The 26,522-nt window shown below is 41.3% G+C and overlaps 1 protein-coding gene across 2 annotated transcripts in view; it reads left to right on the forward strand.

The window, feature by feature from the left end:
• The first annotated feature begins 15,575 nt into the window (after positions 1 to 15,575).
• The window catches only part of DPY19L4 (dpy-19 like 4), a 44,288-nt gene continuing 33,341 nt past the window's right edge, over positions 15,576 to 26,522 (forward strand). For both annotated transcript variants that reach the window (XM_067536699.1, XM_067536704.1), the window contains exons 1-6: positions 15,576 to 15,680; positions 19,388 to 19,495; positions 20,591 to 20,715; positions 23,233 to 23,323; positions 24,590 to 24,711; positions 26,051 to 26,196. In XM_067536699.1, coding sequence (XP_067392800.1) covers positions 15,668 to 15,680; positions 19,388 to 19,495; positions 20,591 to 20,715; positions 23,233 to 23,323; positions 24,590 to 24,711; positions 26,051 to 26,196 — 605 coding nt within the window. In that variant the 5' untranslated portion in view covers positions 15,576 to 15,667. The remainder of the gene's footprint in view (positions 15,681 to 19,387; positions 19,496 to 20,590; positions 20,716 to 23,232; positions 23,324 to 24,589; positions 24,712 to 26,050; positions 26,197 to 26,522) is intronic.

Raw genomic sequence — 26,522 nt, forward strand, 5'->3', positions numbered from 1 at the left:
TTCAGAATAGAACCACACTTTTAAATTTGAACAGCATAAACATGCCAGACAATATGATTAATCTGTGTACAGCATCCTTCAGGTATCTCAATACAGTCTATAGAAAAGGTCTATCATAACTTGCAGAGAAACAGAAGATTTGAATGTGCAATTTAAGAATGGAAAGTAACATCAAGGGTTCAGAATGAGGGGGAGAGTTCCAGACAGTTGGGACAATATGAGCATAAAAGCAATCCTCCACAAAAAGTGAGACGGGAGGGGAAAGCATAAGAGAAGTTGAGTGAAGAGGTGGATATGAAATCAGAGACCACAGATAAACCCTCCAAGGGTTTAGGACAATCACAAAGAGTGAATTGCACTGATTAGACTATGAAGTGGACAGGTGAAGGCATGGGCATAAATTTCAGCAGAGATAGAATCATGGAAGTAACTTCCAATGATGTTCTGGAGAAGAGAAATTTTGGAAGAAAAGAGGGCTTTGGAGTGAAAGATGTCTTCACCATTGCTGGCCTTGGAAACCAACAGTTTGTTAAAAAAAAAAATCAAAATTAAAAAATTTTTTACAAAAAACGGGCACACTTTTCATGAATTTAAAAAAAAAAAACATTTTTGACCAACTGTGGGGGAAAAAGTTAAGATCTGAGTTGAAGAAAGTGAGAATAAAGACTTTAGTCTTTAGTAATAGGAAGTTCTGGTTTAGCCAAGAGCTCTCAGCAGTAACAGGAATGAAAATCTGAGTCATAGGAGGTGCAGAGCTGTATGTCATCCACATAAAAGTGTTTCAACCTTGGACAACAATCAAAGAAACATCCAAGAGGAGAAAATAGACCGGAAAAAAGAAGCAGGTCAATGACAAAGCCTTCAGACTCTTCATAATGCTGAAACAGAGGAGGGGTGAGAGTGGATAACAATTTATTACTATAATTTATAGTTATTTCTGGTAGCACGCACAATGTGCTGTACAAACATAAGGGCAAGGTTTCTGCATGGAAGATCTTACAGTCTAGAAAACAAACACTGAGATAGACAAACAAATGGAAGGGGGGAAACGGTACTACAGCCCAGGCACCAAAGTGATGAGTGGGCCAGTCTTATTAATATTATGCTTTTGACAGTACTACTTAAAAAATTAGAAATATAAATATTGCCAATTGCCCCTTTACCATGACATTATTAGTTGTTTGATTTCTTATAGTCATCAAATTAGATATGAGCTTGAATGCAATGTGTCAGCCAAAAAGATGAGTGCACTTTTGGGCTGCATATGAAGAAGCATCACATCCTGGAGACGATAGTCCCTCTCTATTCCACTCTGGTGAGACTGCACCTAGAGCATCATATTTAGTTCTAGCCATCACAAAACCAGTAGGAAGTAGACAAATTGGAGCTCAGACAAGAGCAATAACGATTATTAGTGAATTTAGGGGTGGAACTTAGGAAGATTAGAAGTGCTAAACAAGTATATATAATTAAGCATCAGCTAAAAGGTATCATTTTCCCCCTCACCCCAATTCTGGAGACATGTAAAAGACACTTTCACCAAAACCCATGAGGAAGAGCTGTGATTCAGGAAGAAATGTCACAATGAATGGTTGTCTGAGGGCATATGGCAGAAAATAAAAGAAAGATGTAAAATTAAACTGAAATTAAATCAAGTAAGAATGAAAACACAGCAACAGTGACTCCAGCAGAAATATGGCACCAACAACAAGTAGGTCAAAAAGAGTGCCAGGAAAGATAAACAAGATTTTATAGACACAATGGCAATAGATACCTAGGCCACTGCAGCGCAAAATGACTTGAAGACACTGTACGACCCCACTAGACAGGATGAACAAACATCAGCCAACCAAGACAATGATGATAATTTAGCAGTGAAGACATCAGAGTGAAATATATGGAGGCAATACTTTAGTCAGCTACCAAATTGTGAGCCGACAGTCAACCCCCCCAGATATAGAAGAAGTAGAAGGTCTGGACATCAGACTAGGACTTGTCACTAGAGTAGAAATAGAGATGGCAATCAATCAGTTAAAGAGTAGAAAGGCACAGGTCTGGACAACATCCCAGTGGAGGCTCTTTAAGCAAACTCAAAGAATACAGTAGACATTCTGAGAGGCCTCATACAAAAGATATGGGAAGAAGAAAAAAGATCAAACAAGTGGGAAAATGGTCATATAGTGAAGCTGCCAAAGAAAAGAAACCTTAGTCAGTGCAAAAACTTGAGGGGCATTCACTTGTTGTTCATCCCAAGTAAACTACTTACATGTGCTATCCTATATAGATTAAAGAAGGTAGTAGATATAAGGCTGCAGCAAGAATAGGCAGAGCTCAGACAGGAGAAATCATGCTTAGATCAAATAATAACCTTGAGTATCATTTCAGAACTGTCAATACAATGGCAGTCACGCCTCTATGTGAATTTCATAGATTTCCAAAAAACCTTTGGCACAGTGGATAGAACAGCCTTTTGGAAGTTTTCTTACACCATTATGGAGTCCCCCAGAAATTTGTGAATATTATCCAGAGCTTCTATGAAAATATGACATGCCAAATAATGCATAACAAACTGACTAAGCCATTTGTGGTAACTACCCGTGTCAGACAAGAATGTCTTATGTCACCCATGACCTTCCTAAGGGTAATGGATTGGGTAATCAGAAAGATCACAGAACAGCCAAGAGGTATACAATGGACTTTTACAAAGAAGCTACAACACCTTAACTAGGCAGACAACGTCAACCTGCTGACCCATACCCACACAGATATGCAAGCTAAAACTAACGAGCTCCAGACCTATACACAGTAAGTAGGGCTGGACATGAACACCAACAAAACTAAAAGCAAGAGACTCAACACACAACAGAAAACACCAAAAACACTTGCTGGCACTGACATAAAAGGGTCCAGCACTTCACATACCTTGGCAGCATCATAAGTAAAACAGGTGGAATAGACGAATATACTAAATCCAGAATAGCAAAAACCAGACATGCCTTTTCAACCCTAAAGTCAATCTGGAGAAACAGAAACCTTGCCTTTCAAACTAAACATTGAATATTTAACACCATTATAGAGTCTGTCTTACTGTATGGTGCTGACATGTAGAGATTTATTGTGATCTATCTAAACTCCAAGTATTATAAACAGCTGCATTAGACAAATTCTTAATGTCAAAGGGCCAGAAAAAAATCACAGATGAAGAACTTTGGAGGAAGATAAAATAGAAACTGGTAGGAAAATTATGTGTAATCCTTCTGTCAGGTGGAGTTGGCAGCACCAACGATTGGGTTCAATATCTAGGGGATCCTCTTAACAATACAATACAGAACCAGCTCAAGCCCCACCCAGTAATCTGGGAAAACATAACACCACCCCTGGGAGCGTCTAAGAGGCAGTACTTCCCCTCTCACAAGCACTGAGTCTGTGTATAGCAAAGACAACTTTTATTAAAAAGGGAAAAGGAACCCAGCATTAATTTGGGAAAACACCACAACTGTGAATCAAAAGCATATGACCATGAACAAACACCCACCCCAGAGTATGCTGGCCAGAGTCTTTTGCCTCAGTTTCTCACCTTGCAGGGGGAAAGTCCAACGAACAAATATCCCTTTAGCACATCACTCCCTGCTCCCTCCACTGCACTCCACTCAGTCATTCACTCTGCTATTACTGGCCACTGCTGTCATCGTTCACTATGCCACCGTTGGCCGCTGGGCCATTGTTCACTCTGCTGCCTCCTCTCTGCCGTCACCTGCCTGTCTCCTGCCACCCCGCATTCTGAAGCACCATGGCTTAACCCAGGTTGCAGTGATTGCAGAGGGCAATGGGTGACTTCACTGCTAGTGTAGACTGTACAATCTCGTTCACTGCAACACTGTCCCACACTGCATCTAAGGCCTTATCTACACTAGAAAGTTTTGTCAACACAAGTTTTGCCGGTGTACAGCCACTGAATCCCATTGTTCCATGGGCATCCTACTAGTTTGACAGCTGCTTTTAAACTGCCCTGTCTGCCAGACTGATGTTGCTGAAACACAAACACAAGAAGCCCACAGAAGTGGGGGAGGGAAGAGGAGAGAAGGTGTGTGACAGTGAGTGTGTGTGTATGTCTGTGTGTGTGAGAGAGAGACACACACACACACCCCCACAGAGAGAGAGAGACAGACAGTGTGTGTTGGGGGACAGTGAGTGTGTCCGCATGCCTTGCTGTCTCTTTAAGTTCAGACAAAATCAGTTGGAAGCAACCAATCCTGAGGCAGAAGCTGCTGCACAGACAGCTCACAGCTGGTCACCAGAGCCCAGCTCACCAGAGATGGGTCCAGTCTGGTACACCTGGTACACATCCCCCACTTCCTTCCCTAGCTCTGCTGAGCACATCAGGAGTTACACCCCTCCCTTGTAGTTTATGGCAGGCAGGGCAGGAGTGCATTTGCTGCAGCTGTGGAGTGAGCCCTCCTCAGTGAGTTAACTTGAAAACTTTGAAAGGGGAGAGGCAGATGGCTGCAGGGCAGCTGAGCTCAAACTGCTTACCAGAGCGGCACTCACGATGGGCATTGTGGGATAGCCCGGAGGCCATTTACAGTGATATACCCAAAGGGCAGTGTTACATTCATGCTTTTTCGCTTAAACTTTGCTGAAAAAAGTTCTATGCCTCTTGTCGAGGTGGTTTTATTTTGTCGAAAAAACAGGGCAGTTTTGTTGATGGGGGGGTGATTGCAGTGTGTACACCAGCACTGTTTTGCCGAAAAAATCTGACTTCTGTCAACAAAACAGTCTACTGTAGAGCAGGCCTAAGACTTAACACCTTCACTTGGTTATCAGTGGTTTCAGCTCTAGTGGTCTCTGAACAAAACAAGGACTTTCAATAGAGAGTATGTCTACATTGTCAGCTCCTTTGGGATCAATGGAGAGGGATCGATTGAGCGGGTCATGGAGTTGACTCCATTAATCCACCTCCCCAAAAGGTGACCGGAGGGTGTCTCCCGTCGACACAGTGCAGTGAAGACGCTGCAGTACGGCAACGAAAGTAAATTCGATGGGAGATATGCAAGCTACATTACACAGCTTGCATATGTCCTATTGACCGCTGGCGGCAGTGTAGACCAACCCTGAGTCTAATCAACTCTGTCTTTAAACACTGGAGAGGGAAGGGTCAAAGGGTTTTTGACTCTTTAGGCAGATCTAGTAGGAACACCTGTCCCCACCCCCTCTTCTGTTCACTGGGATTTGACATCTTACCCCTACTAAGCAAATGTGATTCAGTTTAGAGTAAGTGCCTTAATCAGGACAGGCTAAGTGGAGTTCTACTGCCCTTTACTCATACAAAAGGACAACAACATTTCATTACTCTTGCACTCAAAAAGTGATTTGTAACCCTACACCAGCCAAAATTGATCACTTTTGCAAAGCACTCTCTTTGCTAGGCAGAGTAGGTGTGTTTATATAAATAAGATCTGTTCCTGAAGTCTTTTTCCCAGCTCATCACTAGATGTCAGTGGAGAGCTTATTCAGATCCTGCTTACATCCAGAATGAAGATGGAAATAGCTAGGACACATATGGAGGAAAGAATTGAACAACATAACAAGTGTTGGACTGGAATCCCCAGGGCAAGAAGCAACAGGGTAGACCAATGACAACATTGAAATGCACAACTGAAAGCTATCAAAATGATATGAGAAGAAGCTCAGACTTCAGCAAGAAACCACCAATGACTGGAAGTATGTGTTTCACATGGAATAAAGAGGACATGAGTCAAGTACGTACAAATGTTTGACTGGTGAAAACACAATGAAGAAAGAGTGATTATTTAAAGTGGTACAATAAAGGAATACTAGCAGTGATAGGGTGAAATTAAGAAGAGGAAAAATTAGGGTCAATTAGATTTAGGAATGATTTTCCAAGGGTAGTAGTGGAAAGCACAATGTTTTGGGCATCTTAAAAGAAAGTGAACAAAGCAATATAGAAAATACACTGAACAGGAAGGTCTAGATGACTGAACTGGCACCATATTATTCTCTCTATTTTAAAGTATACTGATAGAGAGGATGAGAAAAAGATGCAAAGCTTTTTGTAGAAATAAAAGGAGATGTTCGAGTGGTACAGTAGAATTCAAACCAAGAGAGGAGAATGCTGGAAACACTGTCTCAACTTCTGATCTTAGTTTCACTGGGCTAAATCTAGATCAGCTCAATTGACATCAGTAATGTTAAAATGGGTTTACACTGAAGAAACTGACATCATAATCAGGCTGATGGACTTCTTGTTCAAGGCAGTCAAAATGTCTGGAGTGATCAAAAGCATGAAAAGCTACACTGGGATCAAGTAGGAGAGGAAAAAATAGAGTGGGAGAATCCTGCAGGTTATATGGGGCTGCAGAGGATCCTTCAAGAAGAAAAGTCTATTGCAGTCTTTTCCAAAGAAAAGGGTGGTTTTCTATTTAATATATATGTAACCCTTCTGCCAGACAGAGTCGGCAAGGGCCGGGTTCTATATCTAGAGGTCCCTGTCAATGATACCACACCAAACTGGCTTGAGCCTCCACCCAGTCACTTGACCAGGCCTCCTCCGCTGCTGCTTCCTGCCACCTCCGGGCCTCACTGAGTCCCCTCTGCTGGCTCTCACCAGCTGACGGTGCCAACCGTTCCTGGCTCCTGCTGTCTGCTGGCACCAACCGCTCCTGGCTTCCGCCATCTGTGGCCCCCCTCTGTCTATAGATGCTAACCAATCCTGGGCATCTGCAGGCGCTGACTGCTCCTGGCTCCCGCTGTCTGCTGGTGCCAACTGATCCCACCATCTGCTGACATTGACCGCTGTGGCGCCAACTGATCCCACCATCTGCTGGCATTGACCCCTGTTGCTCATGCCATCTACTAGCACTGACCGATCCCACCATCTGCAGGTGCTACCCACTACTGGCACCTCTCTGGTGGTTGTCAGTTAAGGTTTTCCAGTCTTTCTAGTGATTCAGTTCTTAGGGAATTTCAGCTCATGGGAAAACCTTCTGCTGACACAGAAGTAATGTGCCTGCTTTTAACAAACAAACAAACAAACAACTCCAAAATGAACCATTAATTCTACCATTTAACAGTGGGAGATCATTAATCCATGCCTGAGGGTGACAAAGCCCTTTACTGAGCAGGACTAGATGACTGAGTCTCAACATGGAGTACAGTCTTCTTACCCCTTCCTCTTCCCTTGCAATGCTGAAACATCCGTCCGCCACCCTTTTTGGGCTCTGTTTGGGTGAGAGTGAATTTTTTATCAGAACAGGCTAAACACAGATCTGATGCATTTGTTTGTACAATCAAAGGACAACATTTCATTATCCCTGCAGTTAACACAAAAGTGACTTGTAACACAATACCAGACACATTGACCATTTCCCATCATGCTCAACACCTAGTCTGCTTATGCAATATGATGAGTACTTAATTGTACTCATGCAAATACAAAGCCGATGCAAATAATGTGCCCCCCTTTCAGCTGCTGAGCAGGGAGAGTGCTACTCAGACACTCAGAACTTGCTTACATATAATTTATGCAAATTAATATTTCATTGCAAAAGAAACATGTTTTTATACATCTCCTCATGTAGTTAGAAAAAGACCTGTAATTAAATACAAAAATATATGTGCTATGGAAGACACAGTCTAATATATTCATTAGAAATTGTAGACCTGCCAATTTTTTTCCTATTCTTATTACCCTGATGACAAGATGAAGGTAGAAGAATAACAACAGCACACCTTCGAAGCACAAGAGTTTTGTACAGTTTGTGGCTCTTTTATGCATTTTTAATTCTCTGTATTCTTACAGCTGTGTTTGGTTTCTTCATTTTTGTTTTCATATTGTTATCCCAAATTTTGCTTATTTTAATTATTTCAGACCCTTCCTCCTGCACCGCCTTCGCCCCCGACATATTTATTCATGTCTGGTCACAGGCCTGATGTCATCTCTTTTGTTCTTTCCTGTTTCTTATTTAAAATGTAAGGCACTTTACAGAACAAATAGAATCCCCCACTCTGTATGTATGGCCTACATTTTTTTCTTTGTTTCTTTGTTCCCAGATGTATACATTTACATTTAGCCAGATTAAAATGCACATTGTTTGCTTGTGCCCAGAGTACCAAGCGATCTAGATCACTCTGGATCAGAGACCTGTCCTCTTCATTATTTACCACTCTGCCAATTTTTTGTGTCATCTTCAAACTTTATCAGGTCATTGATAAAAATATTACCTGCTTGATGATGATTCCCCATTTACAGTTACATTTTGAGACCCATTTGTTAGCCAGTTTTTAATCCATTTAATGTATGCCATGTTAATTTTATATCATTCTAGTTTTTTAATTAAAATGTCATGTAGTATCAAGTCAAACAATATAGAGAAGTCTAAGTGTATTGCATCAACAATATTACCTTCATCACAAACTCGTACCTTTATTTGAAACTTGTAATCTCACCAAAAAAAAAATCAAGTTAGTTTATAGGATTTATTTTCAATAAACCCATGTTGATTTGCATTAATTACATTGCCCTGCTTTTGTTGTTTATTGAGTCCCATATCAGCCTGCTCCAGTATCTTGCCCAGGATCGTTGTCAGGCTGACAGACCTATAATTACCAGGGATATCCTCTTTACTCTTTTTAAAAATTGGCACAACATTAGCTTTTTTTCCTGTCTTCTGGAACTTCCTCAATTCTCTAAGACTTATTGAAAATCAATGTTAACAGTCCAGCAAGGTCCTCAGCCAGCTCTTTTAAAACTCTTGGATGCAAGTTATATGGAACTGCTGATTTAAAAATGTCTAACTTTACAAGCTTCTATTTAACATCCTTCAGAGGTACTACAGGAATGAAAAGACTTTTATCATCACCATATGATGAGATTGCATCATCAGTTTCTTCCGAAATACAGAACAGAAATATTTATTGAAAACTTTCACTTTTCTGCATTATTATTGATCATTTTACCATTTCCATCTGGTAATGGATCAATACCACTGTCAGGATTCTTTTTGTTTCTAACATTTTAATAAATCTCCTTTTTTATTGTCCTTATCTCTGCTGGCCATATAGTTCATCTCGTGGCCCTTAGCTTCCTTATCAATTTTCTACAGGTCCTAACTTCTGATGTATATTTATTTCTATCTACTTTCCTTTTCTTTCATTTGCATATTATATATATATATATATTTTTATAGCTGCTTTCAATTCCCCTCTAAACCAGATTGGTTTTTAAACCAGTATGGCCATCTTGCTCAGTTGTGGGATTGTGACTTTTTGGGAATCTAGTAAAGTGTTCTTAAATTATTCCCAATTACATTCACATTTTTCTGATTAAATTCTTCCTCCCACTTGATTTGACTCTCAGTTGTTTTCAAGTTTGTGAAATAGGCCATATTAATTCATCAAGAATATCTATTTAGAAGTGAGGTGACAAGGCAAAGTAACAAGAAGGAAGTAGAGGACAGGTTCAGGAAGGTCAAGATTTGCAGCATAAGATCATGCAGTTACTTGGGTTAGTTTTATGTATATTTGATGACCCAGCTAAAAGTATTTTAATGAATAATTATTGCTATTGACTTTCATTTATTCCAAGAAAGTACTTGTTTAAACATACAATAGAAAAAAGTTAAAAGTGAAATAAAATATATAAAAAAACAATTACAGTAAAATATGCAAAGAATAATTTATGGACCATTAAAGACATAAAGAAGTCTTTTAACTATTCAATAAATCAAGAGCTGAAAAAGTATTTCAAACTGTATTAAAAACATCCAAGAAACCTCTACATTTCTACATTTTATGCTCCATTAGAATATGCAGATTAATTTCCTTTTTCCTTTTGGCTGCTGCTCAACAAGTAATCAAATTGGCTTTCTAGTAGTTAATCAGACGTTGGTCTGCCAGAGAAAACGCAGTTCCCTAGAGACAATTCCCACAAACCTCTTCTGATGGCTTGTCAGACAAGTTTCTTCTGAGTCCTTTAAATAAATATACAAGCCCTGCTGCTCCACTATGGCTGTGCTGTACACAGAAATAGTAGAGAAGGCTAGCTGCAGGAAGCTGCTTGGGTTTCCCAGATTCAGAACCATCTATCCCCAACACAAGTCAAAGATGCACAGGGGCAGCCCAACCTTACATCAGTGGAGAACTGGACATAGCAGAGCTCTGCTCTGTCACTCCCCTACCCAGTCCCAGACAACCCCCAACATATTCAAACATTATGAAACTGAACTATAATAGGTATTACCCTACTGTCAATTATTTTGTTCCAGTTCTTTTAACTTACCTATTTGCAAATCATGTCTTAAGAAGTACTTAGAAACTCAGAACGTACACTTATTTCAAAAGATGGTGGACCAAATCTTGCAGTTCACCCTCAGTCCTCATTGAGGCAAGACTCGCTCAATGGGATGGCAGAATTTGGCCTAGACCATACACAAAGGGAATGTTGTCTGCCATTCTGTAGTGTATTCATCACTGCCTAACCACACACATCATGAGGCCTGATCCAACGTCCATCAAAGGCAATGGAAAGTCTCCAGTTGATTTCTGGGGCCACTGGATCTGGCCTCCAAATCCCCAAAACTTTCAATTTGAGATTATCTGATGAGGTCACCTGAGATAACAGAGGACTGGACTCAGTGACCCAGAAGGTCTCTTCCAAACCTATGTCCTATGTTTCTATGAGATAAAAGCATAACTACCTCCATTAACTATTAGTAGCAGGCTTCTGTAGTCTCTAGAGCTAGTTACTATATGCATAGCACACAGATATAAACTCATACTCAGCATCTGATGGGCCACAGTAGTTCAAGTTCCTTCTGAAGTAGTAATATGTAACAGATCTGGGGTGTTGGTATGTATGTGGCCACGGGTGCATGACAAAACAGAACCTGGATGGGAATGCCCTGTGGCAATGAAGCCATGGCTGCATACCCCAGCTGATCTTCAGGAATAGAACTTGGCACCTTCATCACCAAAAGTGTAACATCTACTTTTTCTCATGTTAATATTATCCATGGTAAAAGTGACCACAGTGCTCCACAGAACTTGTAGAATGACAAGTTCTTGAATGGAAGACCTTATAATTGAACTAATACACAACACAGGAGATGATGCAAATACAAGAAGACATGGAAACACCATGGGCAGTGGCATAGTGAGGGGTAGGTGGGCAGGGGGGACCAGGCTCGCAGGCGCCAGCCTGCCGGGGGGAGGGAGGGCACCAGACCAGCTCTTCACAATGCTCAGGGGGCAGGGCAAACAGGAGGCTCTGAGAGGCAGCCACCCTTCAGAGCCTTCTGTGCCCCCCAACCCCTGCACATTGTGGAAGGCCGACCCGGTGCCCCCCCCAGGCTGGGGGGGGGGGTAAGGCCATCCCGCCAGAGCTGGTGCTGGGCTGAGGGGCTGGAGTAAGAGAGGAGGGCACCACGCAGTAGTGGTGGGTAGGTAAGGGCTTGGGGTAGGAGACAGCAGAACTGCAGAAAGTCCTCAAGCAGGAGGAGGTAAGTGGCATGCTCACCCGCCACAGGTACAGAACCTCCCCTCCCCCCCCCCGGAGCAGCTGGGGGGCAGAACTGTCTGATGGGAGCCGGGGACCCCTCCTGCCCTGCATGGGGTTGTGTGAAGTTGAGGGGGGGGATGCAAAATGCAGGCTTGGCCCCCTACGGGTACGCCACTGACCATGGGTGGGGATCAGGGCTGGATTAACCTTGGGGATCAGGGCTGGATTAGCCACAGTAGGCCCATGCATATGACTCCTGTTATGGTTCTTGGGATACCCAGGATGGTGAGTCATCTTGTTATCCCACCTCCAGAAAGAGAGAGTCTTTCTTGTGCTAGCTAGATGTCAACTTCCTGATACCACCAGTCTTTCAGTCACCCAAGCACTCTCCTCTGGGTCCTAACTTTGCCTTGCAGGTTAACCCCAATATCCAAACCACCCTGAATCATTCCTGTGTGATATCCAGCCCTTGACACTGGCTGCTCACAAATTCCAGATCCTTTACACTCACAGATGCAGTGTATCCTCGTTTTACTAGTTTTATTTTAAACTAGGTACCACTCCTGTAAACCACACAGCGCTTGTGAGCACATATAATAAAACAAAATAAGGTTTATTAAAGTAAGATTAAAGATAGAACTAGAAATGAGAGAGCCATGGAAAAGGTGGTTACAATACAAAGCAAAATCATAAAATGCGGTCCTGTGGCTACTGTTATCAATAATTACTTTCCCTAGCTAATAAAGTAGATTTCCCCCCACAAGTTCAGTCTCTATTATAGAGCTGTCTGATTTCTCAATAACCAGGATTCAAAATGTAAATGAATGCACCATTGCTTCCCAAGGCATTTCCTCAGTGAAAGGATAGTGTATCTTTTCCTACACTCTGCTATAGTAAAAACAATCTTTTGTTTCTATTCATGACCAGGACACAGCTCTGGGCTGGTCTACTAGAGAGTTTTGTCACAAAAGTCCGCTTATATAAAAAAACAGTGGAGGTGTATACATTTAAATACTCCTCCCATTGATGTAACTCCTTTGCTATGCTGCCAGTATAAAACCACCTCAAGGAGAGGTATAGGGCTTATGTCGGCAGAGATAAGGCGACACACAGTCAGTGTAGAGGCTGCATTCCTTACATCAGCTGTTGGCTGTTGGCTCCAGTGGAGCCCTGAAATTGACAAGAATGACAAGTGAACAGGGCTCCAATTGGGAGCAGGGCAAGAAGCCCCTGATGGCTGGACCCCGCTCTAAGTAGGGAGTGGGGCGAGAAGCCCCAGCTCAGAGCAGGGAGCAGCCCTGGGCGGCTGGACCCCGGCTCCCTGTAAGGAGGAGAGCAGCCCGGGGCAGAAACTTCCCCTCCTTACCAGGAGTTGGGGCAGCCTTGTCAATTTCACAGCGGAGATGTGAAGTTAAGGAGGCTGTGTGGCTGGGAGGGGAGCAGGGGCAGGGGGAAGTGAAAAGTCAGGGTAGCTGACTCTCACTCCCTGGGGGCAAGAAGCCCCAGGGGTGGCTTCTACAGGCTCCTGTGGGGGAGTGCGGAGTAGGGGGAGGGACAGACGGGCTTCTGGCAGGGAGCCCCCAAGGGAATTGAAAGACTGGTCTCTCGGCTCCCCACAGTGCCCCTCTTAGGTCTGTGGAAGTGCTCCTGGTCAGGATGCACTCCACTGATCCCAGGAGGGTATAATGTGGATATGCACTACTGCAGTAATTACTGCTGTGGCTGTAAGTTGACCTAATATAGGTCCTAGTGTAGACAAGGCCTTAGTCTGTTGTAATGTTCTTCTTCTTTTTTTTTTTTTTAAACCTCTAAGGGGTTTTGATTGTTTGATGGTGCCCCTGAAAATTTACCATTGATAGTTTTGAGAGGGAGCAAGGCTGATCAACTGAGCCTTGCATTACCTCGCCAGCTGATTAGGGAAGGGTGACAAATGCCCTCTTGCTTGGATGAGCTATCCTCGAGTCACATTACCTTGTGGTGATTAATTTCCACTTCAAGTCCATTAAGCACACTTTCACTATAACTACATTGTTCCTTAAATATTATCCATATATACATCTCACCATTGTTATGTGTCTGGACAAGTTACGAGTTTTCTGTAGACATGTCACATGATAGCCCTTATGGATAAATATCCTGCAAGAGATGTGTTTGGTGTAATGAATTTGTCAGGTCTGAGGTGAGAGCTGTTTCCAAAAAATAAGGGACCTTTGCCATGGGCTCTCTGTGTCACAACTCCCCAGCTCTGGAGTCATGTGAAGACATCATGTACAGCATGTAGCATGGGGCTGTATACTTCAGGACTTCCCCTGAAGCAAAAAGGCATATGAGGGAAGCTGTGATCTCAGTCCCATGGAACAGAGACCAGTAAGTCTCAAGACCATCACCCCACGCTCCCTGGAACAGAAAACTTTGTATTGAAGCTCCTGTGCCACTTCTGCAGAGCCCTCTGGGGTGGCTGGTTAGTAGCATATATAGCACGCACACAGGATCCTCTGCTATTTTGACAGGAGGCAACTCCCCACAATAGGGCCCATACCACAACCACCCCAAGCAACATGTATGGCTGTCCATCATATCCAACAGTGATGTCACAGCATCTGTATGTTTTCTTGTGACGGTATAGTCAGACCTGTAAGGAGCAATGACATGAATAGATGTCACATAGGAATGCATAGGCTCCCACTGAAGACTTACGATACATGGCCCTTTTTTCAATCAGTTTTTCACATCTGCCTTTCTCAACGTGTTTACAACCTTTATTGATAGTTGCTCTCCATTCAGGTCTGTCTTTGGCTATGTCTTGGAAGTTATGAATGTTTATGCCACATGTGTTAAGATTCTGCTGAAGGAGCATTTATGTTGACCTGCATTTTCTAAGGACTTTTGTCAGGGGTCTATCACCACCCATTCTGATAACATGACGTCTCCATCTAAGCTGAGCTTTGATGATCATTGCCTTGTTGCTGGTGGTAGCAAAGTGTAGTCATAACAAAGGCAGGGCCCTAAGGACCTTATATGGGATGTGTAAAGGGCCTGGATTGCTTTGATCCTTAATTTATGATAGAAGGGGCTTTGAAGAATGATGCCCTTTCACCCAACTTAGAACCTCTCGCTTTCTGTGCGCCGATGGGACCTGGGAAGTTGGAGCTGCGCTAAGTGCAGAGAGAGGAAGCACCAATGGCAGTTGTACCAATGCAGCCCCACTTTTTAGCTTTGTTTATTGTGGAATTGCCATCTTGGGGGGGAGGGGATATTGAAACTGCTTTCTTTAGTTACAATGTTGCCAATGCTTATGATTTTTATCACATCACATGATATTTGGTATTTTTCTAGGAACCCCAGCTCCTGGAGTCATGTGAATGCACGAGACTCTCAGCTTCCACTCTGTTTTCACAGTATATTTCTAGTCCTTGTGTTGTAGAGAAATGCTTAAAACCACAACCCAAGTACATCTGAATGACTCAGAACCTAGAACACAAATAAAAAGAAACCCAGTGCATACTTTTTGAAAAAACACGTGATTTTAAGCCATGGTGATATCTGAGTGCTTGTGGTTGACAGCACTGTAGCTAGTTCACTCAGAACCTCATAGGGCGACAGGCAGCAAGTGTGAAAAATCGGGACAGGGTGGGGGGTAATAGGCACCTGTGTAAGAACAAGCCCAAAATATTAAGGACTGTCCCTGTAAAATCAGGATATCTGGTCACCCCAGCACCCCATAATTGGCTTTGCCCCTCTAGGTGTGTGCGTGACAGTCTCAGCGCTTGGGTTCATTTCAAGGGAGGGTGGAACCTTAGTTCCCCCTATGGGAGGAGAAACGGTATGAGCTTCACTGTGCCTCCCCCCAGCATCTGTACCGGACCGGAAGTAGTTTATGAGATTCCAGCATTGCCTCCGTGCGCGCTCTTGTGTGCTCCGGCCACCTCCGCGCTCCCTGAGACTAGGGTTCCCCTGAGGCGGTGGCGCCGGTGGTGGGGACGGCATCAGAAGCAGCAGGAAGGGGCGGCCGCCGCGTCTGTGTTCGAGCCGATCCGCTCCCGGGACCAGGGACAAGACAAGCCGCGGGGAGCGCGGACTAGACGCCCTCGCCCTGGAGAGGGCTGCGGGAGGAGCAGGCGGGAGCCCCTGCGGCTCGGCCGGAGGCTGGCGATGGAGGAGGAAGGTGAGAGGCTGCATGGCGTGTGCCCCCGTATCGTCCTCCCCCGGGGCGCCAGCCAGGCCGGCCGGCAGTGGCTGTGTGGGGGAGGGGAGCGGCCGTGCAGGTCGGGGCTCAGCCAGGGAAGGCGTTAGGCCTGGCGGGGCGGGGCGGGCTCGTTCCTTGCGTCCTGCGTCGTTCTTGCCGTCGCCGCCGCGCGGTTTCCGCGAGTGATTCGGTTCTGGACTCGGAGCCCGGACCCGATCCGGGCGGGGCGGGGCGGGGAGGCAGCGCCAGGCGCTCTCCAGGCTGCCCGCCGGGCTTTCCCCGTCTGCGGTGCCGGTGCCTGACACACTCGCACTTGCACCGCCCCGGGGGTGTTGTTGTGTTGCCCCGGCAACGTCGGCGGTGGGCCCCGGGGCGGTAGGAAAACGGAGGGGAAGCGGCCGCTCGTGTCACGCCCGGGAGGCGGCAGGGTGGGGATTTAGCGGTGCGCTGCGGCCGGCTGGGTGTGTAAAATGAGGGCTTCAAACTGAATCTGAGAAGGCGCGTTCAGTGCGTCCGTGAACCCGAGCACTGGCTGGGCCCTCAGTAACGGAGGCTGTTGTCGTCGGGGTGCCGTCACCCTGCGCCCTGTGAACACACAGAGCTGAACTTCTCCTCCACCACGCTTTGCTTGCAGACCCCTTGTTTTGTTACTTGCAAATCTGGGGAGCTGTCTTCGGTGCTGTGTACTCTGCAGCGTCTTGACCACAAGTTCGCCTGGGCCGTGCCATTTCCCTTTCACCCTACACCACACTGGACGGATACTGTTTAAAATCACTGGATTTGTACAAGTTCTGTAAATGGGACATTTCTATAATTGCGAGTATTGATTTTACAGAAATGGTCAGTGGCATCTTCGTAGCCAAAGAACAATAATACCCTATCCAGATGTTCCTCAGCTGGAATGAGTTCTCTGCTAGAAAGATGGGAATATTCATGTAGGGATGCTGTCGCTTTAAAAACAAAATAAATTTATTACCACAGTTTAAATATTAGTGTACCTGAAAGACTAGATTTGAAAAAAAAGGAGATAATTTTTTTCTATTTACTTTGTGTGTTGAACTCATTCTGTGCACAGACAGTTTTCCTTTGTTGCTTATGTAGGTATAACCCTTCTTCTCACCCCAAAAGATAAAGAAACTAGAAAAATCTTGTAAAATCACAAAAGTTGGCAGGGAATTTTAAGGGCTAGTCTGGCTCCTGAAACTATTAAAATCTAATCAGTTTCATAATGAGTTAAATTGACATTGTCCCTTTATAAGTTACTTTAGCTCCCATGGAAACACTTATTTATCCCAATTCTACAACTGAACCTGCAAGGTGAAACCATAAAATCAATGGCATTCCAAGTGAGCATGAGGGTCTAACCACAGAGATCTAACTGCATATAATTTCAGTTTTTAGGATAAACCAGAAAACCTTGATGATTACTATCTGCTGTTTGTCACTGTTGCATAAAATGCATTATTTTTATATATGTGCTAAATATCCAGAAGTAACATCTTTCCATAGTTACCAAATGTATAATTTCAGCATTGCACATGTAAAAGAGTCAGATAATTCTGAGCTATAAAATTGTTTAACCCTCTTATCTCAACATAATTTTATAAGCAATTAAAGTGAAGCCTTCCTGAAATGGCTGTGCAAAAAGTAAGTTAAACACAGGTGGTCTTTAACTAAAAGTTGAAGGCAACTGTACTGGTAACCTTGGGGACACTATAAAGTGTTCATTTAAGATGACAAGTTGACTGCTGGAGGTGGAGGAACTAGAAACTGTGTTATAAAATCAAAATTCTGGATGTATTTATAGTTGTCACCTTGCTTGATTTTCATTTCATCTACTTAAAAGATTTTATAGAAGTGGAAACAATTTTTTTTCTTGTTTAAGGCAATTGCAAGTATCAAAATCAAAACCAAAACCAAAATCAAAGTACCAAAATCAAAATCAATAATCAACAAAACTAACGTCCAGATCGTTTTGTTGATTGATCTGTATTTATATCAGAATTGGAGATTTTAAGTTTTCTCCTTTGGGATATTCTGTGATTACTGATAAATTCAGAGTTCACTACAAGCATCTCTTATTAGAATTTAGATGGTTTATCTGCCAAAAACTATATATATATAGGTACTAGCTGTGGTGGTTTTTACAGTACCCTACTGATATTGCTTTGGTAAAAGCATGACAGAGTAAGGCATCTAAGCTTTCCTTCTAAAATGTGTGCAAAATATCAATAAACACTTATTACTGATCTAAACATGTAGATCTTACTTTGTTTCATATTGTACAAACATAAATCTGTTCCAGTGCACTGAGTTTTTAACATTACTGACTGACTTTTTAAAAAATCTCTTTGGAGCAAGATGAGAACTAGCTCTGTTTATATTTATTTGGGTTTTTATACCATGCCATCATCATCAGATTTGAGTGCTTTAGAAAAATGTCTTTTGTCAATCATATTCCCAAACCTGCTCCCTTTGAAATAGATGGAAAATTTGCACTGAGTACAAAAAAACAACTGTCAGATTATAGCTAGATAGTGTGTGGCTACGGTTAATCCATATATTTTACTGAAAATATATTTCAAAACATCATTGTGTTTCTAAAACATATTTCCTAATATGGCCAGTCACCAATTTGAACAGTTTATTTGTATGTTATATCCTTTTCGCATACTTCTTGGTCTTATGGTAGGTAATTGAAGCTAGACATACTTAAACTGGAAATAAAGTGCAAATTTTTAACATTGAAAGTAATTAACAATTGGAACAGTTTACCAAAGGCTGTGAAGATAGATTTCTTTAAGATTGGATGGCTTTTCAGAAGAGCTGCTCTAACGGAATCCCAGGTTACTGAATGAAATTCTGTGGTCTGTGATATGCAGTAGGTCAGATTAGATTGATCAAAGTGTTCTCTTTTGGTCTTAAAATCTATGAATTAGCCTGTTTGCCCTTTAGATTGTAAAATCTACAGAGTATGGACTTGGACTTACTTTATTTTTGAAAAACATTATAGATTCTACAGAAAATCATAATAACAAGAGCAGAAGCAGGCCTATAATCAATATGTGCCTTTATTAAATGACTGGCTTTTTAAACTGTATGAATTCTTGGTTAAACTAGCATGTATGGATTTAATTTGAGTAGACTTGGAAGTAAAAATTGTCATTTCTATTCAGTTTTATTTTTTAAAATCTTAACTATATAAAAGTAGCAATAACAGGCAGTTCTTTTAAAAAGCCATGGGCCTGATGCTGATCTCACACTAATGTAAATCACAAGTCAGTGAAATTAAACCAATGTAAAAGCTGTAAGAACAGATTCATGTCTGTTTCCATTAATCTAGACAGCTTGCTTTCTTCATTTTGTGCCAAAGTAACTATGAAATAAAATAACAAACTTTCAGTGAGGATTCTAGTGACATCACAATCCCAAAAGCAGACTTTAATGAATTCTTGAATGGATCTCATGGATGGAATCAATATATTTGATCCTGTTGTACGCTAGTTATATAGTCAATATAAAGGTAGAAAATTGATTATAAAACACTTTTATTTAGTGGGACTTTTTGTTGAATAAACTCTGTGTGAGGATGTGTCAGTAACATTAACTTTTTATATTATTTGCTGCTGTGTAGCTTTCTTAGAAATTTTACTATATATTGCAATAACTTTTGGGAATGTCTTAAGGGGCAGCAGACCTGCGACAAAGAAAGAAGCAAAATTGCACAGAAACTGACAAAATGGCTCCAGATCAGAGAAACAAAGAAAACCCAAACCTGGGAAGGTCACCAAAATGTAAGCTGCAGCATTGTCTGTTATTTATCATTGTTCTTCTAAAATTATGTAAATGTATGGAATTATGTTTCTAGTACAATAATTATAACAGATTTATTTTGAATGAGATTCTTTGGATGATTAAAAAAATTTACACATGCTCTAGAATCTACTTATGGTGAAACTTTGTGTATCATGAAATAAAATGGTACTGCTGTATCATTTCAATATTTTGAAATGTGCAAATTGAATTTCTTATTTTAGGAAATCTCTACTTAAAGTTGTTCTTTTTTGCCTGTTTAAAAACAAAACACTCCATTTGCTTTAATAATTGTGTGTGTGTATTTGTACGCACTTGCATCCCTTCATAATGGGGTCTGGAATTTTCTAGTAGCTTATAACTTAGCATAGTTGAATTGATAGTTCTGCAGCAGGAATAGATGAACTAAAATAGTTCTAGGTTTTTTAAGAAATGGAAGCTATTGTGGTTTTATGTATGGGCAGTTCAGTAAGTTTGTTACAGAGACGTAAACATTTTGTGTTAAATTAATATAAATTAAAGGGAGTTTGAGTTGAAATGGGGGCTGACTGAATGAAATAAATTGGTACATTCCAAAGTAGCTATGCCCTATCCCTCAGGAAGAAGAAAAGGGAAATGGTAATGTTAAAGTATGGATGGCAATTTTCTTCAAATCTAATAAATTATTACCTTCTGTTGCCTGTGTACATCTATAACAGTGTTACAGTGTGTGCAATAATATCCAAAGTTCAGTCTGTTTTTTCTCGAGAATGTTTTTCTTTCACTGGATTCTTTCAGAAATCATGACTGCTAATATGGAGGTAAATTTTCAGCATGATGTGTAGGTATTTAGCTAAGAAATCCCCATTCAGCATTAGTGAGGACTGAGGGATAAAATCCCCCATGCAAGGAATGCAGCTCTGCTATACGGTTTCTTCATGTGACTGCAGTGAAATATTTGGTTAATTTTAAGGGCCTTAACTTTCTGAATTGTAAGTAAACTAGTCATAGCGAACTTAAAAAAAAAAAAAGTTGGCATATTAACAGAAGTGCTATATTTCTCTGGAGTATTTGAGCTTTTTAATATTCTTTTGCAGATGTATTATTTCAACGTTTTGCAAAGCTTTTCTTTGGCTGTGTTGCAACTGTCACTAGTGGGATGATGTATGCAGTGTACCTCTCAACATACCATGAACGGAAATTCTGGTTTTCCAGCAGGCAGGTAAAAAAGTAGAATAATTCTGAAATAATAATGTTGTGATGTATTTTTAATTCTCCCCCTTAATCAGGATGTCAGATTCAAACTTCTTGTTCCTGCTTTCAGATCCTGAAGTCATGTAGCCTTTGCCTACATCTGTGACTAGGTCTGTCTTTTGCATCCTTTCTGCCAGTAATGCCAGTCTTAGACTCATAGACTTTAAGGTCAGAAGAAACCATTGTAGTCATCTAGTCTGACCTCCTGCACAACGCAGGCCACAGATCCTCACCCACTCCTGTAATAGACCCCTAACCTTTGACTAACACCCTGTCGACACTTACCTCCGGGATTCGACAGCAGTCGATGAGAGTTACGCAAGCTACCAAAAAACTTGTGTAACTCACGTTGACGTCTCTGCTCCTCTTCTGCACGCCATCTTCACTGCACTGCACTGACAGGAACTGCATTCCCATCGATGCAGCACTATGCCACTTGTGAAGGTGGTCTTAGTACATCGATTTCTGGATCGACTGAGCGGGTCTTCACTGACCGCTCAGTCAGTCCAGAGAAATCAATCTGACAGCGGCGACTTTGCCGCCATCAGTGTAGCTGTAGCCTGAGTTATTGAAGTCCTTGAATAATGTTTAAAGGCTTCAGGGTACAGAAAATCCGCCAGAGAATCCATCAGCAAGTGACCCGTGCCCAGTGCTGTAGAGGAAGGCAAAAAGCCTCTGCCAATCTGCTCTGGGGAAAAATATCTTCTTGATCCCAAATATGGCAATCAGCTAAACCCTGAGCATGTGGGCAAGACTCACCAGCCAGACACTCTGAAAGAATTCTCTGTAGTAACTCAAAACCCACCCTATCTAACATCCCATCACAGGCCATTGGGTATATTTACCCCTAGTAGGTCAAAGATCAGTTAATTGCCAAATTAGGCTGTCCCATCATACCATCCCCTCCATAAACTTATCGAGCTCAGTCCTGAAGTCAGCTATGTTTTTTGCCCCCACGACTTCCCTTGGAAGGCTTAATTTCCCTTGTCTCATCTAACGTGTGTCTTCATGCCATTTTCTGTCCTGCTCTTTATGATTCGAACACTCTTCTAAAGTCTATTGGAGAAGCCTCCACCCTTAGCTCATTCGTGTCACTTCTGAAAACTGACTTCTGCAGCAGTGACTACATAATAATGTATGAACTATTTAAAAACATTCTAAAATGGAATCACCAACATGTACATATGCCAATTCTGAATAACTACATAATGGTGGATGTAATGTTTGTCCATCCTTGCCTCATCCCATTCTGGTGGATGCTGTATCCTTGCTCATTTAAAATTAATCATTTAGGTTTCAAACTCTCAGAGAAGGGACCTGTCTTATCTGCTGCTGGACATTAGAAACTTCCTGGGTTCTAATTCCAGAACTGACCCCAACTCGCCCTGTGTCTTGAACATATTACTCAATCCCTGTGTTCCCATCTGCAAAATGGAGATAATGCTTTTTTACAGGCATTTTGGATTCATTAGTTAATATTTGCAAAGTGCTATACCAATGAGAAGAGCTGTTATACCTTGTGTATATATTTTAGTATATAATCATCTAAACAAACTTTGCTGGTTTCCATCTGGTGTTCTTGTTTTGACAACATCAATACACTAACTAGCTTTTATATTTCTGGTCTTGTTGAGAAAACACTCTTTATGGCCAAAATAACCTAGAAGTTTTAAGAGGTGTTACACCCATATGATGAGTTTTACCTGCATTATGTTGGCAAAAGGTGCTGTACTATATTGTATAAGATCTGTTTTACATGTTATAGACCCACAAATATTTGGAAACAGATCATGTTGATTTTTAGGTATCCCTGCAAAGCATTGTAAGGACAGCTGGTAGTGATCCCTCTATGTAAGTTGCTTAAGGCTTTCTGTTATAAGATTCTTGTGACCTCTCTTTGAGATGCTTTAACACCTGTGTTGTTTCGAGCAAGTCTTTAAAATTTTGCATGAGGAAAGCCCCTGGGTTAGAGAAGTGCCTATTCTTTATCTTGTGAAATTCTGTTCGGGTTTTGCTGAGATCCAAACTGAAAATCACCATTTCTCTTGTGTCACTTGTGTTGCTTAAAAATTTTTTGGCAGCATTTCAAAATAATGTCTGAATATGAACATTCTAAAACCAGGCCCATGTCAACAAAGCAGCAACAGTGGGCATTGCACAGGGAATGCCTGAGAGCTGCTGGAGCAGCTGTAGTGGTGGGAGTGGGAGGAAAGAGCCTGTCCGAACTTAGCCATCGACTAACCATGTAGCTTTGGGCGAGTTGCTTTGGTTTTCAGTGTCAGTTTCAGGATCTGTTCATTATAGGTAGCAATACATATATGACAGGAATGCTGTGAAGATTAATGTTTTGTAAAATGTTTTGAAGATGTGCCGTGGAGTCGTATCCACGTGCTATATTACAAAACCAGCCTATCTAACAATATATGGTCTCTTATAAGAAATTATAGGAGAAAAATACATATTTAATTATTTGACTTTCTTCTAGGAACTTGAACGGGAAATTACATTGCCGGGTGACAGTGCTATTTATTACTCATTTTATAAAGAACTGCTAAAGGCGCCTTCCTTTGAAAGAGGTATGACAAACATTTATTCTAGTCACTTCTATATAGGTTTTTATACTGTGCTCATCACCAGAGTATCTTGAGTTCCTTCCAGTAGTGCATTAAGCAACATGACTACACATGTGTTGTTTGTTTTCTCATCCTCTTCCCAAAGGAAGATGCCTGTGTTGAGGAGTGTCTTGTTTGGGTAGTATTGTCTTATTTATTTATTTATTTTTTAAATATAAATATACCTGTTTGTGTTTGTTAGCAAAAACAAGCTCAAAGAAATGAGCCTTGCAATTAGAGCAGAAAGGGGTGAGGTTGTGATGGTTCTTAGTTCCTGGGACAGTTCATTTCTAGTCTTTAATTGCTCCTAGATAAACTTCTCTCTCTTATCTATCTTTGCTATTACTGTTGAGAGTTCCATTGTGCTGGAGGAGCATAGCTGTTGACCGCTGTCTTCATTCCAGAGCTTTAAACAATCTTTTAGATTAGTTTGTTTATTTATTAACCTTGAAAAGTCCTTGTTCCCCTTTGAGACAGTGAAACACTCTTGTAGACTAAGAAAGTTGGTTTTAGACTCCTATAAAGGTGTATGGGTCAGAATCATTAAGAATCACATGCTGACCTAACACTTTCAGACCTTTTAAAAAAAATAATAAACTCTTATCTACCCTAGATTCCTTTGAGCCACCTTAGTTTACTAATGGTGTTAATTGAAATAAAACTTATTCTGACACTGAGCTGTATCTAAATAAATTCTGATTCTCATTTGAGAAGTAGCTGCTCTGTTTTCTGGAATTTATGCATGCATGCTTGTTTATTTATAAATGCCATTTTTTTTAAAGATGTGGATGATCTTTAATTTCTCAGTAGTTTTCCTTTTCTGATTTTCTTGCTAACTTCAACATGTGATTAAGAAAAATACATACTAAATTCCATTGATTGGGAAAGATAAATTGCATCAAGTGAACAGTTTTAAAAATCATGCTGTATAGTAGGAATCTGAATAGACTATTTTAAGCTTTAGGCAATGAATTTGGACTCTACATTTAAAGGCTAGCTCAACAGATGTTTATAAATGGAAATAACTTCATACTGACTTCCTCAAAGTAATCGGGATGAGGTTGCATCTAGCACAGTCCTTCATTTTAAATTATGTATGGGTGCATCAGTCAGTAGCCTTAATAATCTGCTCTACTGCTGTCCTGCTTTTACACTACTATTATTGTCATTCCTACAATCATACATTCCTACATCATAATAGATTTTAGGAAAAATCTTTTCTATCCTCAGGTGTTTATGAGCTGACACACAACAATAAAACTGTATCGCTGAAGACTATAAATACAGTGCAGCAAATGACACTGTATCCAGAGTTGATTGCCAGTGTATTATATCAAGCATCTGGTAGCGAAGTATGTGCATCTCTTCTGCTTTGCTTTTATTATTACGGTATAATATGGATGTGAAGTTTTGTTTGCTGTGTATGTTGAAAGGCTGTGGTCTGAGCATAACATTGGGATCCAGGATCTAATCCAGTATCTGACATAGGCTCTCTGGGCTTGTGTATGTTAGACTACTTTGACTACCTGTTTCAAAAGTCTGGGGAGTGTCCACGCTAGCCTTTACATGCGTTAACCCCCTTGAGTTAATTGAAAGTCTATTCGTATGTCTACAGAAGTTCATTGTAGACATATCCCTTGTGACCTTGGGCAAATCACAATTTAGTAAATTAGACTTACTTCACAAAGGGTGGATTAAATAATGTTTTGGAAAGGACTTTGAAATCTAAATCCACTATCCTGGTGCTTTATACCAGTATAGCTTATTTTGGTTCCCAAACTGGAACAAGATATACTGGTATAAGCACTTCTGTATACGGCTATAACAGTAGCGACCTTGTCTACAGTACAGATGCTTTGCTAGCAGAGCTATACCAGCAGAGCCCTCTAGTGTAGATGCAGCTTATGCCAGCAGGAGTATTTCTGTTGGCATAGTAACATCACCTCCCTGCGCTCTTCTGTCAATATAGCTGCATCTGCACTTGGGTTTTGCTGGCATAGATATGTTTGCTGTGGATATGGTTTTTTCACACTCCTGAACAAAACAGGTATGCTGACAAACTTTGTAGTGTAGACCTGGCCTCTCTCTATGGTTTTTTTTTTTTTTTTTTTGCGGGGGCGGGTGGGGGGGGTGTTTTTGGCAGGGAGGAGGAGAGGGAGCATGGTGTTAATCAGTATAGGTAAAGTGGCAAAATGTTTAAGTTTAGACAAGCCCTTTGTCTCTTTCCACCCCTTTCTCTTCCCATGCTTTTTTCTGCCCAAGCTGCATGACTGTCTCTTGTTTCTTCATTCTATTTTTTTTTCTATATGCCCCCTTGAGCTTGGACTCTGATCTGTAACCTCATCTCCATGACTTCATTTTCTCCAAGTTCCTCCTTTAAATTCCCTCCTGTCAAGAGGCCTATAAACTCTAAATCTCACTGCAATAAGGTGTTCACTGACAATTATAAAAACCCAAAATCAAGATGTGTGCTGAACTCTGCTGTTAATTCCCTCTGTTTTGTACAACACCCCTCTTTCCCCCAGCATTTCTGAGTTGTATACTTAAAATATAAGTTCTTATGATAGGGACCATATCTTATCCATCTGAAAGTACCTAGCAAACTGTTAGCACTATAAAAATAGTAAATAGTCATAATTTACAATTTCAGCTCAGTTGCTGCTGTCTCTTCACTTTTATTTGTAATTTCAGGAGGTTATTGAGCCAGTGTATTTCTACATGGGTATAGTTTTTGGACTGCAGGGAATCTATGTGGCTGCATTGTTTATAACCAGTTGGGTTATGAGTGGGACTTGGTTGGCAGGAATGCTGACTGTAGCATGGTTCATTATTAACAGGTAAGAAAAACATCCTTTACATAACCTAGTTTGTCAGTAAGACATTTTAAAAGTATTATTAGCGCTGGTCAGAACACTTTTGTTGAAACATTTTTAAAAATATGTTATTTCATTGAAGCTGAAACCTTTTATGGAGATGTATTAATTTCAAAGTCACAGAGTGAGAGAGAGCAGATATTTCAACACAATTCCATTTGGCAAAATCATTTGAAAGATTTTGGTTTTGTTCCAGTGTGGAAAGAAAACAAATAAAAAAACCTACAAAATTGCCACAAAATGGAAATGTCATGCTCTGGCCAACTCTAACTGTTGTGATTGTGATTCTC

The sequence above is a fragment of the Emydura macquarii genome, unplaced genomic scaffold, assembly GCF_026122565.2.
Source record: "Emydura macquarii macquarii isolate MOO-44397 ecotype Brisbane River unplaced genomic scaffold, CSIRO-AGI_Emac_v2 contig_383, whole genome shotgun sequence".
Taxonomy (NCBI): Eukaryota; Metazoa; Chordata; order Testudines; family Chelidae; genus Emydura; species Emydura macquarii.